Source organism: Myotis daubentonii, chromosome 5 (genome assembly GCF_963259705.1).
Source record: "Myotis daubentonii chromosome 5, mMyoDau2.1, whole genome shotgun sequence".
NCBI lineage: Eukaryota > Metazoa > Chordata > Mammalia > Chiroptera > Vespertilionidae > Myotis > Myotis daubentonii.
The window spans coordinates 47414785-47441772 of record NC_081844.1 but is presented as its reverse complement, the minus strand read 5'-3'; the positions used below and the strand labels follow the sequence as shown (position 1 = coordinate 47441772).

General features: G+C 40.2%; 1 protein-coding gene across 10 annotated transcripts in view; it reads right to left on the bottom strand.

The window, feature by feature from the left end:
- Window positions 1-3350: 3350 nt before the first annotated feature.
- FNIP2 (folliculin interacting protein 2) overlaps window positions 3351-26988 on the bottom strand; it is a 133590-nt gene continuing 109952 nt past the window's right edge. For 8 of the 10 annotated variants that reach the window (XM_059697732.1, XM_059697727.1, XM_059697730.1 and 5 more), the window contains 3 exons: window positions 13211-13411; window positions 8659-8774; window positions 3351-7021 (listed from right to left, as the gene is read on the bottom strand). In XM_059697732.1, the coding sequence (XP_059553715.1) occupies window positions 6943-7021; window positions 8659-8774; window positions 13211-13411 (396 nt within the window). In that variant the 3' untranslated portion in view covers window positions 3351-6942. Of the gene's footprint in view, window positions 7022-8658; window positions 8775-8829; window positions 11375-13210; window positions 13412-26988 lie in introns of those variants that run through there. The other 2 variants (XM_059697734.1, XM_059697737.1) reach the window with 2 other exon arrangements.

The following is a 26988-nucleotide window of genomic DNA, read 5'->3' as shown; positions in this document are numbered from 1 at the left end:
CAGCTAGGAACAGGAAGGACTTGATGGAGCCAGGGGTGAAGGAGAGGAAGACTAGGAAGAACAGGCTGGCAGGGCCAAGGCGACAATAACCTAGCAGATAACCTAGCACCGCGGAGGAAGTGTGTGTGGTTCAATAGGGCTGGGTAATAGTGTGCAAAGAGGGGTATCTAGTGATGAGCTGGGGAAGAAGGACCAGTAATATCATTTGAATACATGGTGTTAGGAACTTAGATTTTACTGGGCTGACTTTTAAACAGAAGTGACAGGGTTAAACTTTTAGAAAGATTATTTAGACATTGCCTGGAAGAATATTAATTAGAACTGTTTTACATAAAAGGGAGATGAGTTTAAAGGGCATTTTTATAGATCAACTAAGAAATAAGGAGGGACTGAAAGAAGGCAAAGAGAAAAGGTGATGTATTTGAGACACACAGGAAGTGTTAGATTCACCAGCTCTTGGTGCTGACCGGGTGTGGGGAAAGTCTTCTGTTACCAGGGGAAAGAAGGAAGTGGGACCGGACCTGACATTGTGAAGAGTGAGGAGGGCGTGGTGGAGCCAGGTAGCCTTAAGGAGAGAATAAATAGGGATCAAGGACTGAGCGCCAAGCCAACCTCTCAAGAAAAAGCTTAGCTGTCAAAGGAAGGAGAAAGTTACAATAAAAAGGGCGAGGAGAGGTACACAGGAGAAAAGGTTCATGTGGGTGAAACTTTTTTTTACACATTGAGTAGAAAACGTCAGATTGAGAACTTGCAAATGGGTAAAAGGAATGGTAAGTGATCATTTGAGATCCCCAGGAAAGCAGAGGGAGGTGCACAGCTATAAGAAACTAACACACAATGGCAAGGGCATCTTTATGGGAAGGCAGCTTTTTCCTTCTGCTGTGAATGGTTACCTCCCATCCTTGCCATCTCAGAGGGCTGTTTCTAGCTTACGCTTTTCTTATACACCAACATCTCCTTTGCAGCACATATTCAGAGGACTTGATTGCAACCCTTAAGGCAGTGGTTCTCAACCTTCCTAATGCACAACCCTTTAATACAGTTCCTCATGTTGTGGTGACCCCTAACCATAAAATTATTTTCGTTGCTACTTCTTAACTGTAATTTTGCTACTGTTATGAATCGTAATGTAAATATCTGATATGCAGGATGTATTTTCATTGTTACAAATTGAGCATAATTAAAGCATAGTGATTAATCACAAAAAACAATATGTAATTATATATGTGTTTTCTGATGGTCTTAGGCGACCCCTGTGAAAGGGTCGTTCGACCCCCAAAAGGGTCGCGACCCACAGGTTGAGAACCGCTGCCTTAAGGGCTAACTCTGAGGTTGGTATTGTTTACTGTGTTAAAGATCTTTGTTCCTATAACTTGGTATGATGATATTCTGACCACCCAACTCCATTTTGGGATTATCATTGGACTGATATATCTGATATATCAATAAGTCAGGATGTATAGATTGATTTTAAAGAATTAAGGAATTGGCTCACATGATTGTGGAGAATGGTAAATTCCAAATCTGCAGGGTAGGCAAGCGGGCTGGAGACCGAGGCAAGAATGATGTTGCAGTTCAAGTTCAAAGATGGTCTAGAGGTAGAATTCCCTTTGCGTTGGGGACCTCAGTCTTTTTTCTCTTAAGTCCTTCAACTGATTGGATGAGACCCACCTACATTAGGAAGGGCAATCTGCTTTACTCAAATAATACTCCTTTAAATGTTAATCGCACCTAAAAATTCCTTTATAGTAACATCCACAATATCTGGGTACTATGGTTTCACCAAGCTGACACATAAAATTAACTGTCACAGTTCCCATTGCATCCAGGTGTGGGGATTAAATGAAGTAACACATACAAAGGATCTGACAGAACAAACAAGACACCAGGGAACCAAACAGCGATGTGGTGTGGATGTGTGTGTTTCAGTTCTTTATCAACAGCATGGATTTCAAAGATGCTTGAGGGAATACAGAAAACATTTGAAATTTGTATGTAATACAAAAAGGATTTTGAAATACCTAATGTTACTTCTCTCTATAGTCTTAAAACAACATAATTTGGTACAGTAGTACGTTGCTACAAAGTAATAATTAACAGCATATTTTTTCCTGAGACCATGAGTAGCAATGATCTCATCCCTTTCATAGTAAATATTTTATGTCTTTTACTTTCCTAAAATTCATAAATAATGCAACCTTCTTATACATATAATTTATAACAGGTCAATACAATGCACTACACTTACTACTTAAAAAGTAATTTATATTAATATTAGAGGCCTGGTGCACAAAATTCTTGCACTGAGGGGGGGGAGCAGAGGGATCCCTCAGCCCAGCCTGTTCCCTCTTGCAGTCAAGGACCTTTTGAGAGATGTCCACCTGCCAGTTTAGGCCCAATTCCTCTGGGGATCGGGTCTAAGCCAGCAGTCAGACATCCCTCTTGCAGTCCCGGGTTCTCACAATCCAGGACCCCTCACTCCTTACCACCCACCTGCAGTAGAGGCACGAGAGGCTCCCGCCACTGCCACTGCGCTTGCCAGCCGTGAGCCCAGCTTCTGGCTGAGCAGTGCTCCCCCTGTGGGAGCGCACTGACCAGCAGGGGGCAGCTTCTGCATTGAGCGTCTGCCCCTGGTGGTCATTGCGCATCGGAGCAACCGGTCGTTCTGGTAGTTCTGCCCTAACGGTTGCGAAGGCTTTTATTATATAGATATTTAAAATACATATAGACATTGGGGAACTAGATTAGAATAGAAAATATAATGAAGTGGGTAGATGCTTACATCTGTATATAGTCTCCATGAATGCAACAGCTATAAATGAAGACTGATACAAATATGCTGTATCGATGACTCAAATTCTAGGAGTACTGTAGTTTTTGGTTATGTTTTCCAAATTATGTCAATTCTTGTTAAAATTCGGAACCTTACAAGGTCAAATCTTCTCAATTTATACATCAGTGACATTCCTGGAAAATTCAGCATACATGAAAATCATCTGAAAAATACACTGTGCTTTTATGTAAAGCAGAATTAAATTCTCAGCTTAGATCACTATAAACAGGTTGGTTTTTTTTACCCCCATGAATGCCCAGCATGACATTTCAGTCACTCCAGAGATGGGACAATTCAATTATTTATTCCATGGGGTGTCCCACACATCACAAGACATTTCTCCTTTCATCCTCAGCCCCCATCCCCCGTCACCCTTCATTATGCTGAGCAAAAATGGCCCTACATTTCCAACACCCCCGTTGAAAATCACTGACAATGAACTTGTTTCCACACATGAGTTCATGGAAATGAGACCTCTAGATTCTTAAGTCCTAAGATTCAATATAACAAACAAATGTTCAGATAAATTCAAAAGGTTTATTGCACCAAATGCCACAAAAAAATGGATCAAAATAATACATGGACAAGTTTTAAGAAAAAAATTTCCATACAATGAAATGACATTGATAGCTATTTAACTGATCAAAAATATAAGGTCCTATCAATTTGTCTTCATGAAGTTTCAATGGTAACAAATCCCAGAATTTTCTCCTTGTTTAAACACCACTTAAATGTAAGCATATTGCAATCTTGCTTCCAAGATATATAGTTCACCAAATTTTGACATTTAAAAATTAACATTCAGAGGGGACTGCTTGATTTAGGCAAGTATTATAACAAAATATCCCCTCCCACAAAGCACAATACAAAACAAATGGTTCACATTTACCAAGAGAAGCTAAAGACTCAATTTAATGGTGAAAGTATGCATGAACAAAATAGTTCCAAAAGTACATAAGACCAGAAAAATCCAGACATTTAAAAGAATTTGGGGGGGTCACTTTATATTCTTTATTTTTATGTACAACCAACTCTAGTGAAGAACCTGAAAAGCTACAGACTAAATTTTTATAAAATCTCAGGACCTAATGATAAGAGCCCCAAACAACAGTTTAGTATCATTTAGCAAGCAGGAATTTCCCTCCCTCCAAAAAAGTTAATTTTGAAAAATATGGTAAGTTTAAAAAGTTGTGATGTGTAAACGGCAGTTCATGGGATGTGAAAAGATTATAGTTACTTTCATTAAAAAACAGCACACTTCAGAAAAATGGATCGAAGCCTGTACAAAAAGCTATTTAACACTGATAAAAATAAAATACTTTGGAGTTATGCACAAGTATGGAAGCTACATTTTAAATTTTCATTGTCATGTTTAAACATACACAATTATCTTTACATTCGTGTCACGCATCAATCTATTAAAAATAAAACTGCGACATGCTAGAAAGAGGGCCATCACAGGAACACGTATACACTCTGCTCTGTCATGCCTCACTAGCTTGCTTAAAGAAGCAAGATGCTACAAAAGCTACACTCAACAGGTAAGACTTAAAAGTTGAAGAAACCCTAAAGGTGGAATCCTGTCAACTGAGGTAGTTTTTTCAAAAAATTTTTTAAAAAATTTTGTTTTTTGAGGTGGGCATGGGAGAGGGTGGAATCCCTTTTTTGCTTCTGCAGCTAAGACAGAATGAAGCCACTGGGTGGTGTATGGTGTGTGAGTGGGTATATCTCAACACAAGCCCATGAGATTCTTTTTCTTTTCTACTTTTGGGAAGAGGTTGAATTTAAGACAGACAAAACTTGAATGCTATTTAAAGGAGGGTTCTAAAAGAGCAGCAACATTCTCAGTCTGTTTTTCCAGGCAACAGGTGTGAGGATTAGGTTCTGACCGGAACCCTGAGCATCACTGAAACCATCCCCACGTGTGACCCACCTGTGGTTTTCCAACAGACGTTTCCAAGAGTTTTGGAAAAGTAGATTAAAAGGCAAATGAAATCTTCTCAGGTTTTGAGGGGGCTGGGCTCAATCTTTTATGTATGAAGTTTAGAATCAGCCTTTTAAATCTCAATTTCCCCCTATATGGGTCTAATTTTCAACATGCCACATAAGAATGGAATTGATTTTGTATTTAGTTATATTCTATGAAACCCTGGAAGGCGGTGAATGAGGGAAAGTGCCCAAACGTGTAAACAAGGAACAGGGAACAAGAGATGAGGGAATGCTTTAAACTGGTGCAGATGGAAATGATGTAACACCAGCTATTACCATTAATTTACATGTAATGAAAAGCAAATGACGAGTGAGCTGAGCCACAGGTAAGGTTCATTCTCTCTGTGTAACATCACAACAAGCAATGATGTCATGGAACTAGAGAATTTAAAATACAAACTCAGATGTTAGGCAAAAGAAAACAGAAAAATCTAAAAAGGATGGAAAATAAAGAAAGACATAAAATAAAAGATCTTAAGAGCTTTAATGCACCCATCTACATTTCACATCATAAAAAAAAAGAGCGGAAGGCAGCAAATCTGACTTATTCCTAAGAAATAATACACCCATTTTTTCCCATTAGGTGCTCTTTCAAACAAATAATTCACTTGCATTTGTAAAAGAAGAGACACACTTATGTAACTTGGTGTTTAAGATAGGATTTTATCAAATAGAAAATCTGAAGTCAATCTAACCCCTACTCGGGAAGTTACTTCATTTTCTTATAAAAGAGTGAAAGGAAATTGGAGCATGGTTATAATTAGCTAACAATGTTCTGTTTTACTAGATCAGCTCTTGTCATTTAATGATCAATTTTTTAAGTCGTTTTCTTTATCTTGGATGTCAGTACATTGTCTGACAGGGTCATAGTTCATGGTCAGTAAACTAAGAAAAATTTATTTTATAGTAACAGAAAATTACATGTTTTGTGTTTTTTATTTTTTTAAAGTCAACTATGCTAGCAAATAAACAATTCCTCATTTTGGCAGGTTCGATACTATGGGGGAGTTAATTTCTGGAACAGTGTTTTGAAAAGTATGTAGGAATTAGAAGGCACAGAGATGATAATGTAAAAATGTAGACCATGTATGAATTGTTTATAAATGTTCAAACTAATTGCTTTCATTAGTCATCCTGAACTGTTGCAGGTTTCATTTCCCACCAGGACAGCTGTGCCTTGTAGAGTATAAATAGTCATTTGTATTAGCTATTACAGGAAGAAAGTGGCTTTGGCTAGAAGAATTTAGCAACAGGAATACTCTTGAGCTTATAGAAATAACTTTGGTAAATGGCCTCTCTTAAAGAGGCTGCTGAAAGCTCTGAAGTATAAGGTTAAACACACGGTATCAGACTGTGTACTTTGCTGCTACAAACTCCATCCTGATGGGATTAAGATGCTACATTGATTCATGGGTTTATTGCACCAACAATCCACCTCTAACCTACCTGTGGCTGTATCTGAGACAAGGAAAACTCCAAGAAGATGTGAAAAGAGCGGGTCCCTATAGCACTCTCTTCCCAACAGTCAATATTCTTCCCCGTTTTAGGTCAGACTGTCGCTCCCACAGCCACCAGAGCCGACAAGGGCCCATGTGGCTTTCTTTACTTCACCTTTTGTAAAAAGCAAACTCCAACTTGGAATCTGAAGTCCTTTCCTGATGTCTTCTTAGGATAGTGGAATATGCTTTCCCCAGTGTGGAGAGCTCATGCGTCAGCTCTGAAGCATTTTCCTGCTGGAATGGTCTGCACATTGTTTACCTCCTGCTCCAAAGTCCCTTGTCGTTTGGCCCGAACACACAAGGCGAGCAGTACCAACAGCTTAGTGTGTAGTGTAGTGCATATGCTTCCTCCTTCCAGAAAGGTCACTCTCTCTGTTGACTCCTGGGTAACAAAGACCTACAGTGTTCATGGGAAACACACATGCCATTATGTCAAGTAAACCTAAGTTCCAATAAAGCATCCACTTGAAAGCAACAAGATAAAACAAGACAAAGCGGTGGAATGACTGTTTCTGTTTGCTCTTCTTATGCTTTGGACGTCATGGAGAGCTTATTCTCTTCTCCTCCACATGAGAATGTGTGTGTTTTTCCTGCCAAGGAAGAATGGTCCTGAGCTTAAGCTTATAAGAGGATCTGAGCCACGTACGGGGAATGAGTACTGGCGACAGCAGTCAACAGAGGCAGGTCGTTCGATTCAATCCTGAATATTGAATAAAAGGAGAAGATTATTAATTTAAAGTAACACGATTCTGCAGTTAAGTATTATTGCTAGGGACCACGCTTGCTAGATCATTGCTTAAAACAAAAGAAAAAGTAAGCGGGAGAGCAAGATGATAAACCTGTTCTTTTAATTATGACTTCCTGGTGGACAATGACCAGAGGACAAAGGCCAGGAGGTGTGCTGGGCACACGTGTGGACATAAAACTGTTCTTCCACAGCAGGGGCCACCGAGTCCAAGCCCGTAACTTTCCTGTATTCCCTGTACAGCCTCATTGTTATACTTTAATGTTTCCTCCACTGACTCCTCATTCATCCCTAATGCACAGACTCTGCTCCGAAGTTACAACTAGTCTTAGGAAAATGATGAAGGTGGCAATTTCTTCAAAAACCTTGGGCTTTGTTCAACAGGTTATACAAGTTAGATAACATTAAGCAACATTCTGAGAGAAAGCAACACTAACAGATGCTGAGTCAAGAGACATGGCATCAGATGGACCTGGCTTTGGCGGCCTCTCTTAAAGCAGAGGCGGATGTAGCATGGGCCAGGCTAAATGCTGACAAATGTCCTGAAAAAAAGGAGGACTGCTTCAGTCCGTGAAATATGCCCTCATCTTTCCATTGAATTCCACAAAAAATTAAAAATGAAATTTCAATGACCTCATGGAGTTTTTCCTACACCTTTTCCAGTAATGCTCCCTGCAGGTCTACTTCCAGGTCTGCCGCAGGGAGCGCTGTGGCCCTGACAGTGGGGAAGGGGCTAGAGAGGCTGGGGATGATTCCCACTAATCATCTAAATCAGAATTAAGAAACAGAACTAAGAGATCTAAATCAGAACTGAGAAAAACAAACAAACAAAAAAACACAAGCAAGAGATACTTTGTAAGTTAACTGCAAAAGCAAATGCCTCCAAAGGGGGAAATATTTTAAAAATGAGGTAAGAAAAATGTATAACATGAAGTTCTAAGAGCCAAACACAAAAACACAGTAAAGGCCTGAGTCTTGATACTTTGATTAGCAGGCTTAAAAGAAAATTTCAAGGTCGACAATACATACACAATATTTTCTTGCCCAAATTAGGGGAACCATCATGGTAGGTAAGGAGGACAAGTCCCCACTTCTTCTTTAGAGAAGTCATGGCAGAGACCCTCAGGAAGATGCTGTACAACACGAGTAACATAAGCAAGTCTCCTCTCCTGGTGGGCTTACCATTCCAGGGAGGAAGGTACAGCCAGCCCCCGTGAACAGACAGGCAGGCCCCTGCCTCCCAACATGGCTGCATCGCACAGCTTGTGACTTGGACATCTTACTGAAATGACTACAGATGGGCAAACAGAGTGGAGTGTAATTTTTCACATTCATACATAAAATAACCCAGGGAGAAGATTAACATAAAGTACCACCAGTGTAAAGTTCTGCGCTTATTTCCACTATCAGAAACAAGGAACATGCTGTTAATTGGAGAGCAGCAGAGGCACATGCATGATGGTCCCCAAACCCTTCAATGGGCACATGGGCCTGCAGGTGTAAGGTGGCACAGGCTGAATGGGTCTGTGGGTACAGTGCTAGGGACAACCCCATCACAGGGAGAAGAAAGGGTGACACTTCACCGAACTCACCCCAATACGACACCTAATTCTTTCACATGGACTCGTGTGTGTCCACGAAGATATTCAGACAGCATCTTACTTTTCAGGTACAACTCCTGTAGTCGATCTTCAAGATGCATGATGCACTGTGAAGCCAATAACAATCACAATGAGGGCTAGAATGGAAACCTCTGGCAGCATTCAAAGAGCTAGGGTTCTCCTGATTCATTCTTAAGTCTATAACTATAATCTAATCTTTCAAATACCCTTAACAAGTTACAAGCCATCTCAAACCCTATCACCAGCAGGTTTTGTAAAACAAAGTTTATTTCTTCTGATGACTAGTAAGATTTTCATATATTATCTTCTAGTCTTTTCTAAAAAGCATTTGTTGAAATCATTCTATAAGTACTTCTAAAAACTTTATAATAATCCTTTCCCTGTGTTAGTAAAAATTCTTTATCAATGTAATTTTATGGCTAAATGTTTTTTAAGATTGTGCATTTACCATTATTTACTTAACCACATAGCAATTTGCATTTTTGTTCTAAACATTGTAAAGGACATCTCTGTTGTTGTAGTATTTCCCTACAAATCAGATTATTTGGGCACAATACATTCTCAGAAGTATATTTTGAAGTTTTTTTTTTGGCTCTGGAGTCTATTTTAACTAGGTCTTTAAAAACACTAAAGAAAGGGCAATTATTTTCAGGACATCACTACCCTTGGAATTGTGTCCAACTTCATTTTTTAGAGAATAGCAACCATCTGTGTCTTTCACCAGAGGCAAATGCTTTTGCATTTGGCAGGAAGAGCTCTCCAAGCATCTTCAGTAAGACACCTGATGGCTTTGGCAAGGGTAATTCTATCACACATAATTTTCTTCTAGACCATTACGCCTGCTATTTTCAAGGTAAAAAAGATTAACAGATGCATTTGAGAATGTTGATCTTGACCATCTGGCCCGATCAGTGACATGGAAAAAGTATCCATTAGAGATGTAATCTTTTCAGTTTTCCATTGGCTTAAAATCTTAAATGCCTTGTGTTGGGTGGATGAAACACAACTGGTAAGTGACTAAGAGTAATAATCAAAGCAAGGAGGACTTCACCAATCCTCATGAACATGGTCCCCCAAATAAACGGAGTTTAGTGGTGAAAGCATCTCCCTTCTGTTAAGTTTTAGTTCCTTATGGAGTAAATATAAAAATTTTAATAAGAATATTATAAAATATTAAAAAATATTCACATTACATGAATCCTTTGTGTTTTAGAATAGTTAATCTGCAGTGTATTCATAGTCTCCATGAAAATTATATGCTGCAATGTCAAAATAAAGAGAACATTGGTCTATATGGAATGTATACTATTTTTGAAATCAAAATATTTAGAATTTTTTTTAAAAGGCTTGATTATTAAATAGAAGTTTTTCCATTTTTCCTTCTCCTTTCTGGTATCTTAATCCTGAGATGGGGTTTTTTAATTTTTGAAAATTTAAATAACTACTTTCCCTTTTATACTGATGGCTCTAATAGGCATTTAATCATATGTTTCATTGAAATGATTTTTAAGGTGGATTTTAAACTGCAGATGAAATTTCTTCTGATCTTGGTTTTGTCAGGCTAAGTAAGCCATGCATATTATTAAGTGGTTAAACATATTTTGGTCCAAATGAAGAAAAAAGTTAGCTACAGTAATTTATTGGTTGGAAAATGAAGATGTCAAAAGTAACAAGAGCTATGTATTAGAGAATAAAATATAAAAGTTGGTAAATACTTAAAACAGTAAGAAACTATAAAATCTAACATATCTTCCTTCCCTTACAGAAAAAGAGATTTCAGCCTCAAAATCAGCCTGATGCAACTTGCTACTAGAAAGAAAAACCGACTCTAAATATAGAACAAAAGTTAGATGATAGGAACCTGAGAGTTCCTCACACGATTACCCCAGGGACAGGTGATCTGCAAGAGCAAACTTCGGTTTAAAGCCCAAATAAAGATTTTAGTGAAAAGGTGGTGTTGGTCTTTACAACCATTAACCCTGTTTTATGAAAGTGGTTATTAATCACGTGGACAGTAGCTGCCTCTGAGTGCTTAGAGCATCTAACACCATCCCAAGTGCTTTACGTGAATCAGCTAATTTTCTTTTCTAACCATATGAGTTAGGTTCTAGTACATCCCCAGCTTTACAGATAAGGGAATTGAGAAGTCACACAGGAAGCAGCTGAGCCTGTGTTTGACTCCAGGCTATTGGACTCTCAAGCCCAGGCAGTGGCCACTACTGTATACTGGCTGTTTAACCTCTGCTTTGACCGCTGAAAAAGCAGTAAGTACCTCAGCCCTAATTTTCAGAGGATTCTCTTAACATGCTTGTTACAAATGAGAAAGCTGAGGTTCAGAGACACTTGTCCACCATCACACAACTGATTGATGGCAAAGCCTAGACTTGAACCCAGTCACTGTTATGCCACACTGTCTACTTAGACAGTGGGTTATACTGAAATAACAGAGGGTTATTTCAAAGCACCTTCTTCAAGGCCATAAAAATCCTGACTATTTCTGAGACATGTGGTACCACTGTAGATTCAGCCATAAGAACCCAGGAAAATTACCCTCCATTAGCAATTAGCGCAGGTAATTAATATTCAGCTTCCAACTTTGTTGTTAAATATCTCTGTATCTTTTGTGGAGGCCAGAAGGGAGATAACAAATGTTCTGGTTTGGGGTTATTCTTTAGAGAGCAAAAGCCTGCAGAGGGAGGAAGGAGCAAAGAAGGTGAGCGTAACTTATATCTAAGCCCATGTCCCCAAGAGTTTCCTAGTGATGCCCTCAAACCTCACTCCCACTTTTCTCCCTTCCCCTCTAAATATATTTTCTCTCAATCTCTCTCTACTTACACACACACCTTGAAGAGAATTTGCCTTGTATATTAATTCCAATAACTCAGGAAGAGCTGTCGATCATTTTCTAGGAGTTGATGGCTCATTTGTTGTTTGAATTTAATATAACGTCATGAAAGTGATTTTAAAATCCCATTTGAAAAGGAATAACTGATACCATCTTCTATGGGTATGGCACTTTGGAATTTCAAGTGTTTACACGAGCTATATTCTATTTTATCTGCTAACGACTTGTGAGGGTGGTCCCTGAAAACAAACTACAATTCCTTCAGGAATCAGCGTGCTTGATATGAATCTAATAAAAGGAAAAACAATTCGTTCTCCAAAGGAGGATTTTAAATTTCCCTTTATGCTTGTCCCTCCCCCCACATCTAACTTACTTTACTATATACAGTGGAACCTCGGTTCTCTAACTTAATTCATTCCGGACGGCTGTTCAAGAAGTGATTTGTTCAAAAACCAAGTAATTTTTCCCCCCCATTAGAAATATTATAGATCGAATGAATTCCTTCCAGATGCCCAAATCATTGCCTGTTTTAACCTTTCTTATATATAGTACATGTCTAATGTACTATTTTACCTATAAACAAGCACTTCTTAAAGTTATCAAACCACCTACTAGCCTTAAATGAATCTTTCAGGACTCATTCCAGCGGTGTCTTTTAGGAGGTCAACATACAGCATCTTCACTTTTTCACATATCAATGAAATGCAGTCACCAGCTAATTGCTTTTCCTTTATCCAATCAACAAGTTTTTCTACCTCTTTAATTGCCTGTGATCACTGTTTCTTTCACACCCTAAGCCAGTGATGGCGAACCTTTTGAGCTCGGCGTGCTAGCATTTTGAAAAACCCTAACTTAACTCTGGTGCCATGTCACATATAGAAATTTTTTGATATTTGCAACCATAGTAAAACAAAGACTTATATTTTTGATATTTTATATATTTAAATGCCATTTAACAAAGAAAAATCAACCAAAAAAATGAGTTCGCGTGTCACCTCTGACACGCGTGTCATAGGTTCGCCATCACTGCCCTAAGCACTCCTGATGGCCTCTTTATTTTTTTTAATATACATTTTTAATTGTTGATAGGGCCTCTTTATCTTTTGTAATTGTGCTAATCATCCACTTTGCCAGCAACAAAGGCAAAACAACAATAACAACAACAACAACAACCCCACAAAAATATTCACTGCACAATTTCCGAGATTTAGAAGTAAATTGACTGGCATTCCCTCCTTTATTTGTGGCCTAAGAGATGCTTTTTGTTAAGCTGAAAGGGCTGTCAGGTCCAGAACTAAACTTTTGTTCAAAGACTGAGACATTTTTTTTCCATGAACAACCTCGTCAAAAACCGAAATGTTCAAGATGGGAGATGTTCGAGAACCGAGGTTTAACTGTACCTGTTGAAAAAGATTTGTCACTCTACGTTATTTGTTTCATGGAAGGGCTATTGTTTCTAAAATCTATCATTTGCTGGTTTTATGTTGAATGTTCTATATTTACTTAGACTATCGTCTAATTGTACCCAAAAGGATACATGTGAATTTATTATTTTAAAAAGTATCATTAAAAGTGTTTTTAAGCTTATCATCAATAGTAGATTAAAACCATTATTGCAAAGAAAAAAAAAGTGTCTTTAAACTATATTTCTTTGGTGATGCGAGAACAAATACTTACAAAATCAGCAGGGAGGTGAAGCTTGTAAAGCTGTAAAATGGATTGAAGTAAACTGGACACCTGACTAGAGACCAGGACATCCTGGCCTAGTTTCGTGCTGTCCATCACTTTCCTCTGACTGGTGGCCACCTGCACACTCCACTTGTCCGTGTCTGCGATAATACAGACGGCTTCAGCTATGGGCTCATCAAGCACTGGATGCTGGAAGAGAAGCACAGCGGGTCAGGTTTTCGCAACACTCCAAATGACCTCGGAATGTTCAGGGTTTCTGTCCAGGATTAGACTCAGTTCAGAAGCTGATGGTAAGAGCTACAGAAATTTAGAGATTTACAGGGACTAAAATAAGAGTGTCATCATTAAATCATCATTTAAAAATTAATTTTATAAAAGCTGCATTTAATCGTTTCTTTCTTATACCCAGGAGGTACACTATAAATGTTATTAAATGTTCATACATAAGGAAAAGATACGTGCCCTCCCTACATTCAGGATATTAAAATTCATTTCTTTTTGAAAGGCTGCGCTCTCCTCTTGAGATGGAAAATAAGATATTAGAATAAGGTGTAGGATTCTATTGCCATATCTTCAATAAGAAGGTGTGGCAGAGTAAATTAATATTCCCTTATAGTTTTAATCACTAAGCAATGCTTACTTAGTATGTGCATAAATCAACTCCAACAACCAACTGAAAGCAGACTGGGGTGTGAATTTATTTATCTGGAGACTCCAAAAGGAAAAAATATGGCTTCTGAAGAACATACTTAAAATACAAAATCCTCAATAACCGAGATTTAGGGATAGAGCGGATTAATTTAGTAAACTGTGCCACAGGGCAAATGGTAAACACTGAATTAGTCAAGGAAGAGGGCCTTACCAAAAAATCAATTTCTCAAAATTGATGAAAGTATAAAACTGCTTCAACACCAACACCTTTTATATTCATATTTAGTATCCCACATGTGTGCAAATCATTGTAACAGGACTGTCCTCCTAGGCCCAAATTAAGAGAGAGAGAGTATACGGGACAGACACAGACACACCTTCTGGGCAATGGACATGAGCACATGTTTCTAACATTTACCAAAGGAAAACTGGTACTGCCTCCTTCTGTCACTCAATCCCTTCTACTACCTGGTGGTGGGCATCTGTTGCTTTTGGCTACTTTAGCATATCTTCCTCCCAGTAAGTGCAACCTTATTTCCTTTCGGAGAATGACTTTCTTAGATAAGACCCGGAGGCCCCACCCTTCCTCCAGCAGGGGGGTGTGCTAGCATGACCCAAGCTAGGCCAATTAGATGCTCCTTCCCCATGATTTCCCTGTGGTCAGGAGGACAAGAATGGTTGGCACCACCACTTTCCTAGTCCTTAGTTCCTGGACTTTCATAGTTGCCTTGTTTTCTGTCTATTCTAAGATTAGTTCTTTGGCCTTCTTATCAATTCTATGAATCTTTAATATCCTTCCAATACAGTTCCTTTTGCCTACATTAATGAGAGTTGGTTTCTGCTACTCACAACAAAGAACCCAAACAGATACACAGCCCTGCCTCAGATCATGATTACCTGAGATTTTTAAGATCTAACACTAGTAGTGAAAAGACAACAAACAGGAACCCAAGGTGTATGCCGTCACACTGCAATTTTAGCAGGTGATTTGGCTCCCTCGTTGTGGGCTTTTTCATCGGAAGGGAAGTCTATCCAGCTTTGTGTTCTTTCTCACAGATGGGAGAAGTGACTGGTGGGTTGGATGGAAACTTTGTGGGGCCAACACCCTTTCCTATACTATGTTCATGAGGGAAACTTTCAGGGATTAGAATATTTTCTTATTTTTTTTTTTTTTTTTTTTTTACATTTTAAAAATATACTTTTATTGATTTCAGAGAGGAAGGGAGGAGGAGAGAGGAATAAAAACATCAATGATGAGAGAGAATCATTGATGGGCTGCCTCCTGCACGCCCCACACCGGGAATGGAGCCCCCAACCCAGGCATGTGCCCCGACCTGGAACTGAACCATAACCTCCTGGTTCATAGGTTGATGCTCAACCAACTGAGCCATACTGGCCAGGCTAAAGTCAGCAAATATTTATCAAAGTTCCTTGCCCTGTGCTAGATGTTTTTTTTTTTTTTAATTAAATCTTTATTGTTCAGATTATTACATTTGTTCCTCTTTTTTTTCCCCCCATAACTCCCCTCCTCCCAGTTCCTGCCCCACCCTCCGCCCTCACTCCCCACCCACTGTCCTCATCCATAGGTGCGCGATTTTTGTCCAGTCTCTTCCCACATCTCCCACACCCCTTTCCCCCCCAAGAATAGTCAGTCCATTCCCTTTCTATGTCCCTGATTCTATTATAATCAACAGTTCATTCTGTTCATCAGATTATTTATTCACTTGATTCTTAGATTCACTTGTTGATAGATGCATATTTGTTGTTCATAATTTGTATCTTTACCTTTTTCTTCCTCTTCCTCTTCTTAAAGGATACCTTTCAGCATTTCATATAATCCTGGTTTGGTAGTGATGAACTCCTTTAGCTTTTCCTTATCTGTGAAGCTCTTTATCTGACCTTCAATTCTGAATGATAGCTTTGCTGGATAAAGTAATCTTGGTTGTAGGTTCTTGGTATTCATCACTTTGAATATTTCTTGCCATTCCCTTCTGGCCTGCAAAGTTTCTGTTGAGAAATCAGCTGACAGTCGAATGGGTACTCCCTTGTAGGTAACTGAGTTTCTTTCTCTTGCTATTTTTAAGATTCTCTCTTTGTCTTTTGCTCTTGGCATTTTAATTATGATGTGTCTTGGTGTGGTCCTCTTTGGATTCCTTTTGTTTGGGGTTCTCCGCACTTCTTGGACCTGTAAGTCCATTTCTTTCACCAGGTGGGGGAAGTTTTCTGTCATTATTTCTTCAAATAGGTTTTCAATATCTTGCTCTCTCTCATCTTCTGGCACCCCTATAATTCTGATGTTGGTACGCTTGAGGCTGTCCCAGAGGCTCCTTACACTATCCTCGCATTTTTGGATTCTTTTTTCATTTTGCTTTTCCGGTTGGATGTTTTTTGCTTCCTCGCATTTCAAATCATTGACTTGATTCTTGCGCTCCTCTGGTCTGCTGTCGGGCGTCTGTATAATATTCGTTATTTCAGTCCGTGTATGCTTAATTTCTAGTTGGTTCCCCAATATAAGATCGAGGGTCTTATTAGTTTTCGTGTAGAGCTCATTAAGTTTATCGGCGGCTTCTAAACAGTTCTTGAGAGACCTTAAAAGTGTGGTTCTGAACTCTATATCTTCCTTTGACAATTTTGTCCTGTTTCTTTGTCTCCGCATTTTGTTATGCTTCCTTGGTGCACCCCCTAGTGGTCTTTGTTCGCAGTCTTATAGTTAAATCTTGATTGTTGTAGCTAATTCCAGGGAGGGTTTGACCTCCAGGCCAAGTGGCTATGAGAATCAGCTGTGTCAGCAGTGAGAGAACTTCTGTCCTCTAGGGAGGTGCTAATCTAGCCTTTGCCTGAGGCTATCCGGCAAATGCCTGTGTGCAGGGCTTGGGCAGGGCGGGTCGCACAGGATCAACAGGGTGGGCTGGAGAGAGCAGTTATGGCGGCTCTCAGTCCTGTCCCCAGGGGCTCTGCCTCTCTGAGTCCCAGCACCCGCTGCAAAGCTCGGAGAGAAAGCTGCACTCGCTCTGACCGAAGCCAGACAGTCCCGCCTCTCCCGTCTGAGTCTGGGTCCCCAAAGACTCGCCCGGATCCGGTGCTCAGAGTCTGCGACTCCCTCCAGATTGAAAACGCCAACCGCGCCCTCCGCCGCCAGCCCGCTCCGCGCACTCCGCACCTCAGAATTTGACTTCAGCACTGCGCCTCCTCTGAGTGTCCGTGTGCTTTTCTCTTTCCTCCTAGTTGTAGGACTTCCACTCAGCCAGCGTTCCTGTGGTTCTGGGTGATGTCCCTTCCGTTTTTTGGTTTCACTTTTGAAGTAGTTGTTCAAAGCAGCAAACTCCGGCTTTAACCTATGCCGCCATCTTGGTTCTCCAGAATATTTTCTTATTGAAATAGTAACAAATCAGGCAAAGTTTAATGGTCCAACATTTATTTACTAGTAAGTGTATGTTCAAATAATCTCAAACATGAGAAATGAAGAATTTGACAAAGCAGATTCCTGAATTAATGAATCCCAGTTTTCTAAAAATGGTTCTCATTTTCTAGACTTGTTAATCAAACGGTGGAAAAGTTTTCTCACACATGACCCTGCATTCCCACTCTTACCTAAGGGTTTTGTGGCCCCTCACCCCTACTCTTATGACACATACATATACACATTCTCCAAAACAGAAAGCCTCAGTGACTTCCCTTTACAAATTCCTGGAACTTCTTGCTCAATCAATGTGTCATTAATTCACAGCAAGATGACAATGACTTGTCATTGATGTACCTGGTCTTTATGAACAAAAAAAAATGGAAATAAAGAAATTAAACATGGACACAGATAATAGGGTGGTGAAGGCCTGGGGCAGGGGGCAGGGGCAGCCTAGAAGAGGTTAATGGGGGAAAACAGGGTACATATGTAATACTTACAACAATAAAGATTTAAAAAAAGAAATGAAAAACATTTGTATTTTGAGCCCAATCCTCTTTAATGCTTTGCATTTATCAGAAATTCACTGTGTGCTGGGTATAGCACAGAACAGATCTATAATATGAACCTTTCCTTCAAGGGACTTATCTTCTGAGAGTATATATAATCATTACTGACCATATGCCTATACACACACACACACACACACACACACACATATTATGAGTTTAGCTTTTTTATGGATTAATTATCTGCAGTAGATATTTGAGTCCGGTTCCTAATTCAAATCATTTCCCTAAGTGATTCCCCACCACGGTAGTAGGGAAGGAAAGTGAGTGTCAATCCAAGGAAAGTACATAGACTGTAACTTACATGGTACCACCACCACCACCACCAACAACACAAAGAGCTTTGTTTTAAGCCATAAACTGCCAGAATAGGAGCAATGAGGCTCCCTGGGAGGTGATGGATGGGAGATTCTCCAAGCATGAGTTACTTCAGATGGTTGCGGATTCACACATGATAACGAAAGGGGACGGAGAACTGGCTCAATTATTTTAAAAGGAGGAACTAAATGGGCTAGAGAATGTAAAAAACAATCAAACGTGAAAAATGAGCATGAGTCGTTTTTAAATCACTGGAGCAAAGAGGCAGCATCTGAGGTGGAAAACTGGGGAACGAAGAAAGATGAATGGGTCCACGGGCTGGGATAAATGACAGAAATTTGGGAGCCCATTCCTTAAAACCGAGAGCTGAATCTTTGTTCCCTGTAATCTTAGCCCCTGGCATAAAATCTGGTATTTGAAAAATGTTACTAAAGTAATATGAAACAAGTTAAGCACAAGCAAATGGCAGAGTTGATGAGCATGCTCCATTCCCTAACACAAGGTACTGCTGATTTTATGTATGCAGGCTCAAGGGACAGAAAAGAACCAGCTAAATGTTTTTAGAAAATTACTTTAAAAAAATTCAAAGAATTGCACCTTCCTAGGCCACTAAATAACTAACACACAATCCCCTGAATATTTCCACAGGGCAACCCAATTGCCTCCATCTAACTATATCATCCAGTAGCTACCCATTTACTGAAAAAAGAACACTTTTTAAAGGCAGATGGAAATGGGAGGGAAATATAGTCGAGGAAAGAATAAATGAATGCTGGAGAAAGAGAAAAATATTATCAGCAACAACTTTAGTTACATTTAAGGGGCACCAGGGCGAGCAGTTGCCCATAGGTAATATGGTCTAAACTTCTACTGGGGACAGAGTTAAAGCTCAAGTTCCAGTGATTCTGGAAGTTTCTGAGATATATCTTTCCAAAGGAAACCCAACCTCATTAAAGAGCTTATTAGTTAATCTCTGAGATTTTAGAAGAGTGATTTTCAACCTTTTTAATCTCATGATGCACATAAACTAATTACTAAAATTCTGCAGCACACCAAAAATATATTTTTTTGTTGATCTGATAAAAAAATAGATATAATTTTGATTTATTCACACTGGATGTTGTGTTAGCTGATATCATTTTTTAATTTGACAATCAAGGGAAAAGAGGTTGTGCCCTTGACTAGTAAGATACTGCATGTTTTAAAAATCCTTGCGGCACACTGGCTGGAAATCAGTTTTAGAATTTAAAGAACTCTAAGACCCAGAAGGCCCTGGTTGGATTTATCACAGAAACGCACACCCGCACACACCCTATGCCCCGGTGTTGACTAAAGTTCCTGTTAGGAAAGGCTCTACTTTTAAGGCTTATAGACAACCACAAATAAACAAAGGAAATACTGAATTACATGTAGTATATTTATAATACTTTTTCTTATTAGCCTTATCTCAATTTTAGAAGCAATTAATAATGAAACCTGTTAGGGATTTTTTTTATCCTCACCTGAGGATATGTTTATTGATTATTTTAGAGAGATAGGCAGGAAGGGAGAGGGAGAGGGAAAGGGAGGTAGAGGGAGGGAGGGAGGGAGGGAGAAACATTGATATGAGAGAGAAACATTGATATGAGAGAGAAACATCAATCAGTTGCCTCCCATACGTGCCCCGACTGCAACCTGCAATACAGGTATGTGCCCTGACCGGGAATCAAACCCACAACCTTTTGGTATATGGGATGACACTCCAACCAACTGAACCGCCCGGCCAGGGCTAGGACAATTTTTTAAGTTGACATTTTATCACATTCACGTGCACATCAGGGTACAAACACACACATTTCTCAGCCATAACATACATGGAGCAGTACTTTAAAGAAATGCTATAAAACGTAAGATGGAATGATTCCAACATCTGTGAAATGCCTGACTCAACCATCTGCTATTCTTAGGGTTTTGAGCTTAGGCGAGGGGACTAGAAAAAAAGAAATAGCAGGTGAGGCTTGGCTGCATCCCAACACTGACACATGAACCAAAGGAGTCTGGCTTCCTATGGCTCTTCTGTAAAAGGAGACACAATATAAATATCAGCTTGGCAAGCAAGATTACTTAGTAAGAATCCTCTTCCTAATATTAAACACCCCCCCTCCCCACCAAAGTTCTCTTCCCAAACATTTCTGTCTCAGATTAAACAGAACCTCTGACATTTGAGTTTTGAATGAAAATCTGAAGAAAATATTAACATTAAAAACAGTCATTTCCACTTAAAATGCTTGTTTGGTTGAAAGCTTAACCAACCTTATAGACACATATATTAATTTTCCCTTTTTCTCTCAAGCCTGAAGAGAATCAATTTTAAAGTTCGTTTCTTGCCCACAGAGTTTGTTAAATTCTCTTATCAGAATGAGTCTGCAGTATGTTTCTACTTCCTCCACAATCTGAGACTTCCAAGTGTCCACAGCCCACTAACCCAGGTAGCACCCCAGAGCTACCAACCCTCAACAGCCCCTAATGCTTCTTGCCACCTCTTCCAGACAAAGCACTGCCAGCGTTTTCCATGCCTCCCCCAGAAACGTAATCCGGCAACTCAGAAACTTCTGATGGAGATTGGAGGACGAATGAACACTGGAGATCAGTAAAGAGCTGCAGGTGGCCCGGCAACATGGCTCAGTGGTTGAGCGGTGACCTATGAACCAGGAGGTCACGGTTCGATTCTCAGTCAGGGCACATGCCAGGGTTGCGGGCTCGATCCCCAGTGTGGAGTGTGCAGGAGGCAGCTGATCAATGATTCTCTCTCATCATTGATGGTTCTCTCGCTCCCTCTCTGAAATCAATAAAAATATATCAAAAATAAAAGAACTGCAGGTGGTCGTTAGGGTGGATGGCCAGTCTCCACCAGAGGAACCAAGTAGCGACAATATGCCATTATTTCTGCCTTGCTCTACTTGATGAGAATTAGAAACAATCATTTATTTAGCTCTACCTAGTCAATATCTAATTTATCCAAACTACATCCCTGTTCAGATTTCTCAAGATAAATGAACAAATGAAATGCTGTTATAGATCTTAAAAGGTTTCTCAAGTACTTTTTGCTTATTATATCTTATGGAATTAACAGAACAAGTCTGGCTAATTCACAGGCACTAAGGCTTTATGGGTCTGTGTCCTGGGAGTGTTGGTGCCTGGGACACTCCGACGCCCAAGGTTCTGGATCAGATTTCTGAGGGCACAAACCACGCTGTTCTGGCTGCCGTGCACATGCCTTCCGCCTGCCTCAAACTTCCAGGAACACGCCAGGTCTACAGGTAATGCCTGGGTGATCAGAAGAGCTGTGGTTCTGACATTTCAACAAAAGGCAGTAAGATAACAGCAAAGGCTCTGAAGTCAGATCGGACTGGGCTTGTATGCTGTCACTTACTAGCTGTGGGATGTTAGCAACTCAATCTGGGCCTCGGTTTCTACATCTGTATAATGTGATAGTACGTGATTCACAGTTTCCATGAGGTTTAATTTGCAGAGGCTTTCTGTGAGATACATATGTATGAAACATGTAGCTACGTGCCTAATGCTTATTAGGTATGTTTGATGAGCTTTCTTATACCACTCCCTCTCTATATTAATCGTGTCCACTAAACCTTCAAACTTCTTAAAATACCACATTGTCATTTCCCTCACCAACTCAAAAACTTACTCCAGTACATATCACACAAACACTTAAGTTCAAGTGTCTCTTTATCCATACCTAAAGCTCTCCAGTCTGGGCCCACCTTCACCTTTACATATTTACCTCCCAGGCTCGAGAAGAAAACACCTTCTCCGGGCAGGGAGGACCCCTGCCTCTCACCTCAGGCTGTGCCCAGAATGTCTTCCCTGCTACTTTTGAAATGTCTAATCCTTCCAGGACCCAGTTTGGGTCCCATCTCCACCCATCCCCCACCCCCACATCCTCTGCTCTTCCTTTAACTTCTGAAACATCTACATTTTGGTGTTTAATCCCACTGTCTTAACTTGTTCTGGATCTCACATCTGTTTGTCTACTCGGTAATTTCATAAGTAACCCAAGGAGAGAAATCCCATTTTATTTCTGTTCTTTAGCCTGTGAAATAAGCCTAACAAATTACTAGGCATGTGCTAAATATCTAATATATGCTGGCTCCATTGAACAATTCTCAACTCAGATTTCTTTACTTTTGGATTCAATACAGTTCTATTAAGTCATCACACAATTATTAATATATTTATTTTCCGCGTACCACATCATTTAAATGACTAACATTTCACATAATTACCTATTTTTAACTTAAAGATCAGAAAGCACCATTCCCACATACATGCTCCCTATAACTACTTATTACTTCATCATGCCTTTTCCCTGTGGGATGGCCAGGAACACAGTCCTGCTCCACAGACAGGAACACTGAGGACAAAACACATATGCGCTTACGAAGTATCTTGGTGTGTCAGAAATAGAATCTAGGAACTCATTCAAGTGTTTCCAACTTTTAGCTGGAAGAGCCTGCCAAGGCCCGGACTTTGAAATCCTAAAACCTTATTATGGTGTAAATCCCTCAGAAGATAAGATTGAAAGTCTCTATAATGACTTTGCTAAGAAACGTCCCCATCTTTACACAGCTGGCACTGCCCAATAACATACTCTAAACTGACCCTTTGTTAATCCTCAAAGATGTCCAGCCCGCGTATCTTACAGACAACAGGAGTGCAGACAGACTTCCGTTCACAAAACCAGCTCTGAAATCTGCCCACTAGTCACAATAGTGCATGCACATTTAACTGCTAGGGTCGAGCCACTGGACAGCCTCTTGCAAACACAAAGCCAGCAGGTGATTTAGGTCTCAGATCGTTGGACGTACCTCCCTACCCCTTTTCTTTTTCTCTGGAATATTCTGGATAATAACACAAGATTCTTGGCCATCATTTGAGTGTCAATTTCTTAATCATTCTATATGAAGTAATATACTGGCAAGTTTAACACCTTATTCTAGCCTCTATGTCTCCTACTTGCTTTTCCATGTTTTTTGGGGGTTTTTTTGTTGTTGTTGTTTTTCGTTTCAGAGCTACAATTAAAGAGTTGGTTTGATATGTGGCCTCCATTTCACAAATTCTAATTCTCTCTAGCTGCATTTAATCTACTCTGCTCTCTAACCCTTGAGTTTTAGTTTTGATTACCACATTTTTCAATTTTAGAAGCTCTTTTTAGTTCTTTTACAAATCTATGATAGTTTACTACATCATATGACCTTTTAAAAACTGTTCCAGTGCAGAGGCAGGCTAGAAGAGGTCCATGGGGGAGAAAGGGGAACATATGTAATATTACCAGCAATGAAGATTTTAAAAAATTAAAATTAAAGCTGTTCCAATTCCTCCTTTCAATCTGTAACCATTTTAAACATAATTACTTAAATGTTATTTCGGATTGTTCTAGGCGTGTTAATTCTCCTGGTTGTATTGACTCACTCTCTCTTATCCTGGTGTCCTCAGACATGGTTTGTGATTTCTGAACACGAGCTGATCTTGGTGGGAGTTCTTCGTTTTGTTTTATGTGCTAGATGTGTCTCTTGGAAACAGGTTCAGTGTCAGTCACTAACGACTTAAGAGCTGCAATAAGGTGGAGAAGTGGAAAAGCAGCCACGTGTCTTATAGCCCGTGGCTGGTAAGTGTGAGTGTGCTTCCTTCTACCAGTCCCAGGGGTTTGATGTTTATTTCTTGGGCAGGGATTCCCCAGTCACTTGGGTAAAATAAATCTGAACCCCAAACCCACTCATTCACAGGCCTGGAGTTTGATTTGCCATGGGCGACTTTATTTTTCCCCACCCAACTTTCCAATGTGTGCCTTTGCTGCTTCACTGTTTATGGTTGGAGTTCTCTAGTCCCCTCTTTAAAGCTCCAGGTTTTTGGTAAAAGGCTCAATTCCAGGTGTGAGATGACATCTCCCATCCTGAGTGGATCTTATAAACTCCAGACCTGATTCCTAGGAGCTGTATCCAGTATGAGACGCCAGAAGGCAGCTGTTGCATCAGCCCAAACTTACTGTCCTGGCTTTGATTTCTATGTGTTTCTGGCACAGAAAAGATTCTCCCCCTTTTTTTCCCTCATGCATATAGGTTTTATAACAAGGGGCTGGGTGGGGATGGTAGTATTTTATCCATTATTTTTACAGTTTTAGAGGGGAGGCATACCATCTGTATCCTGACGTGTTCCTGGAATCCTCCCACCTCGTATCCCGACTGTGGCTGTAAACACAGCCCACAGTACATAAAAGGACTCAGTATTTTCTAATAGAAAAATAAACCTTCTCGTCCCTCAAAGCCATCTCCAGCCTCCCTGCCCCACTGCTGGCCAAGCAAGTTGGCCAGGCCACCTGAAACACCGCCATCAGAGATTTCTATTCATCAAAAAGGCTGCTAACATAAGAAAATACTGAAGATATTTATTCATCTTACCATAATTCTGTAAACATTTGTTTATAACAAGTTTCTCTTAGAAGCAGGCTCAACGTCAGCCATTAAAGGCTTAAGAGTTGTAATAAAGTGGAGGAGAAGAGAAAACTGATCATTCTGGACGATGGGACATTATCGCTGAGGGATCCTGGTAGGTACATCAACATGAGGCCTCTGGGACACCAAAGACATCATGATGCCAGGACCCCGGGGCAGAGAGAAGAGTCAAGTGAGGCAGTGGGGTGGGGTGGGGTGGGGTGGGGGGGTGCACGAAGGAAACATCTGACCTGCGTCTGTGACTGTGGTCATCAGGCTCACTGGACTGACCTCCGAAGTCAGCCTGTGGCTTTGCCAATGCAGTGTGCAACTTTGGGGACGGCTGCCCTGTCAGGCAGTCACTTGCTGAGGAAAGGAAAGGTGCTCCAAGTGGAAAAAGATCATCAGGATAAAATTATGGGAGGATGTGCACGACTCCAAAATAAAACCTGAGAAGGTTGGTAGCTTTTTTGAAGAGAACAGCATCGATGTCCAAATATTTTGTACACGGTGCAAAAATTTGGGAAAACATCAAAATTAGCCATGATCTAATATTTACAAAATGCAAGAGAAATGAAGCCAAGAGACCCATTATAAGTGTTTCACTATCTTTTAGGTAAAGAAAATGGACACAAAAAGCCACTGGCATCATGTCTAAACACATTATTCTATTCCTTTATTTTTTAAAGAAAGACTGCTATTTCTCTTTACTTCAGAAGAAAGAGACACTAATCGGCATAACTTTATCCATAGTAATAAACACACGTTCTATGGGAAACAGCCACATCACTTTCCAGGCACCAGGCGAGGTGCTGAGGTAGGAACGAAAGTTAAGTCCCTGCCTCCCCTGCCCGCTCCCAGTTTCCAGGTGCCTGCAACCATAGTGGGACAGAAAACAAAGGCACAGAGCAATGTGCTAAGGAGCCTGGAGGGGGGAGAGTAGTTGAGTTCTACCTAGGGGTGCCTAGGATGGTTTCAAAGAAGAGGCAACATGTGAACTGGGTCTCCAAAAATGAACAGAAATTTGTTCAAAAGGGCCTTATGCAAAGGAAGGAAAGGTGCACAAGTGGGAGGTGGATGGGCCACTACAGGATGGCAAACAGCGTGACTGGAGCAAAGAGAAGATGGAGGTGTGTAGTGTAGGCGGGCGCGCGCACGTGTGTGTGTGTGTGTGTGTATTTGAAGGACATAAAGAGACCAATCCAGCCAAGGAGTTTACATTTTACTCTTTAAAAAAGGGGGAAACTATCAGAGCAGAAGAGTAAGTGATCATTAGAAAGAGCCCTCTTGTGGCACCATGGCACCATGCAGTATGATTGGAAGGGGGAACACTGGCACTAGGACCACTAGTTGGGAAGGTTAAGGGGAACTTAAATAAGACAGCAGTTACAATGAGAGAATCACAAACATGTCAGATTGGAGTTGGCCATATTCAGAGATCAATATCTTTTTCAAATACTTTTTAAATCACAATAAGAAATACATTTTAACATTATAACCCAGTGTGCATGCTTACACACGTGTGACCATGTGTGTCCCTGAATACATGTGTATAAATACGCATACATGTGCATACACACACACAGATTTCACTAAATAGTAAGACAGTGCTATAGGCCTAAGGCATTATCAAGCTCACTATCCAACACCGGGAAACGAAAGCAATAAGAGATGTTCTACAATAGCAGGTGTGTGCTACATAGATGTTGCCTTTGCACTGCTATTGATTTTAAGGCTACTGTTGACTTGGGACACTTAGTGTTCTCTGTGTTACTTACTTAATGACTTATAACTTGACGTGACTTGCTGTTCTTTTGTAGTCTTCCTGGCTGATTCCACTGCGTGGCTTAATTAGGTATTCATGAGCATATATCACAGCCAAGCTTACAGCCAAGCTTACAGCAAAGCTGCTTATCTGTGCTACTGATTTCCGCATGATATTTCTGGAGTCAATCTGTTGCTACTCTTAAAATCAAATGAAAGAGGCTGCTATAGCCAACTGTGACTTTGCTTTACAGTGTGTTCTATAAGATGCCTGAAGCCTGGAACATAGTTTTTGGTTTTTTTTAAGCGTTAAATGTGATGCTAATTTTGATCTAGACAACCCTACTCTGCAGCGAGCCACCTGGCATGTTCCTTGTCATGTCACAGGCAAAGGGAGCGTGGACACTTCTAGCACTGAACGAGCATGTGCTTGGGTTCTGTCCGTCTTCTCCAACAGGAGTTTCCTGGGAAACTCATTTACAAGGGACTTTCACATATATTATCTTAATAGCTAACATTTATTGGCATTTAGTAATGTGCCAGGCACTGTGCTAAACACTTGATAGGCATTCTCTT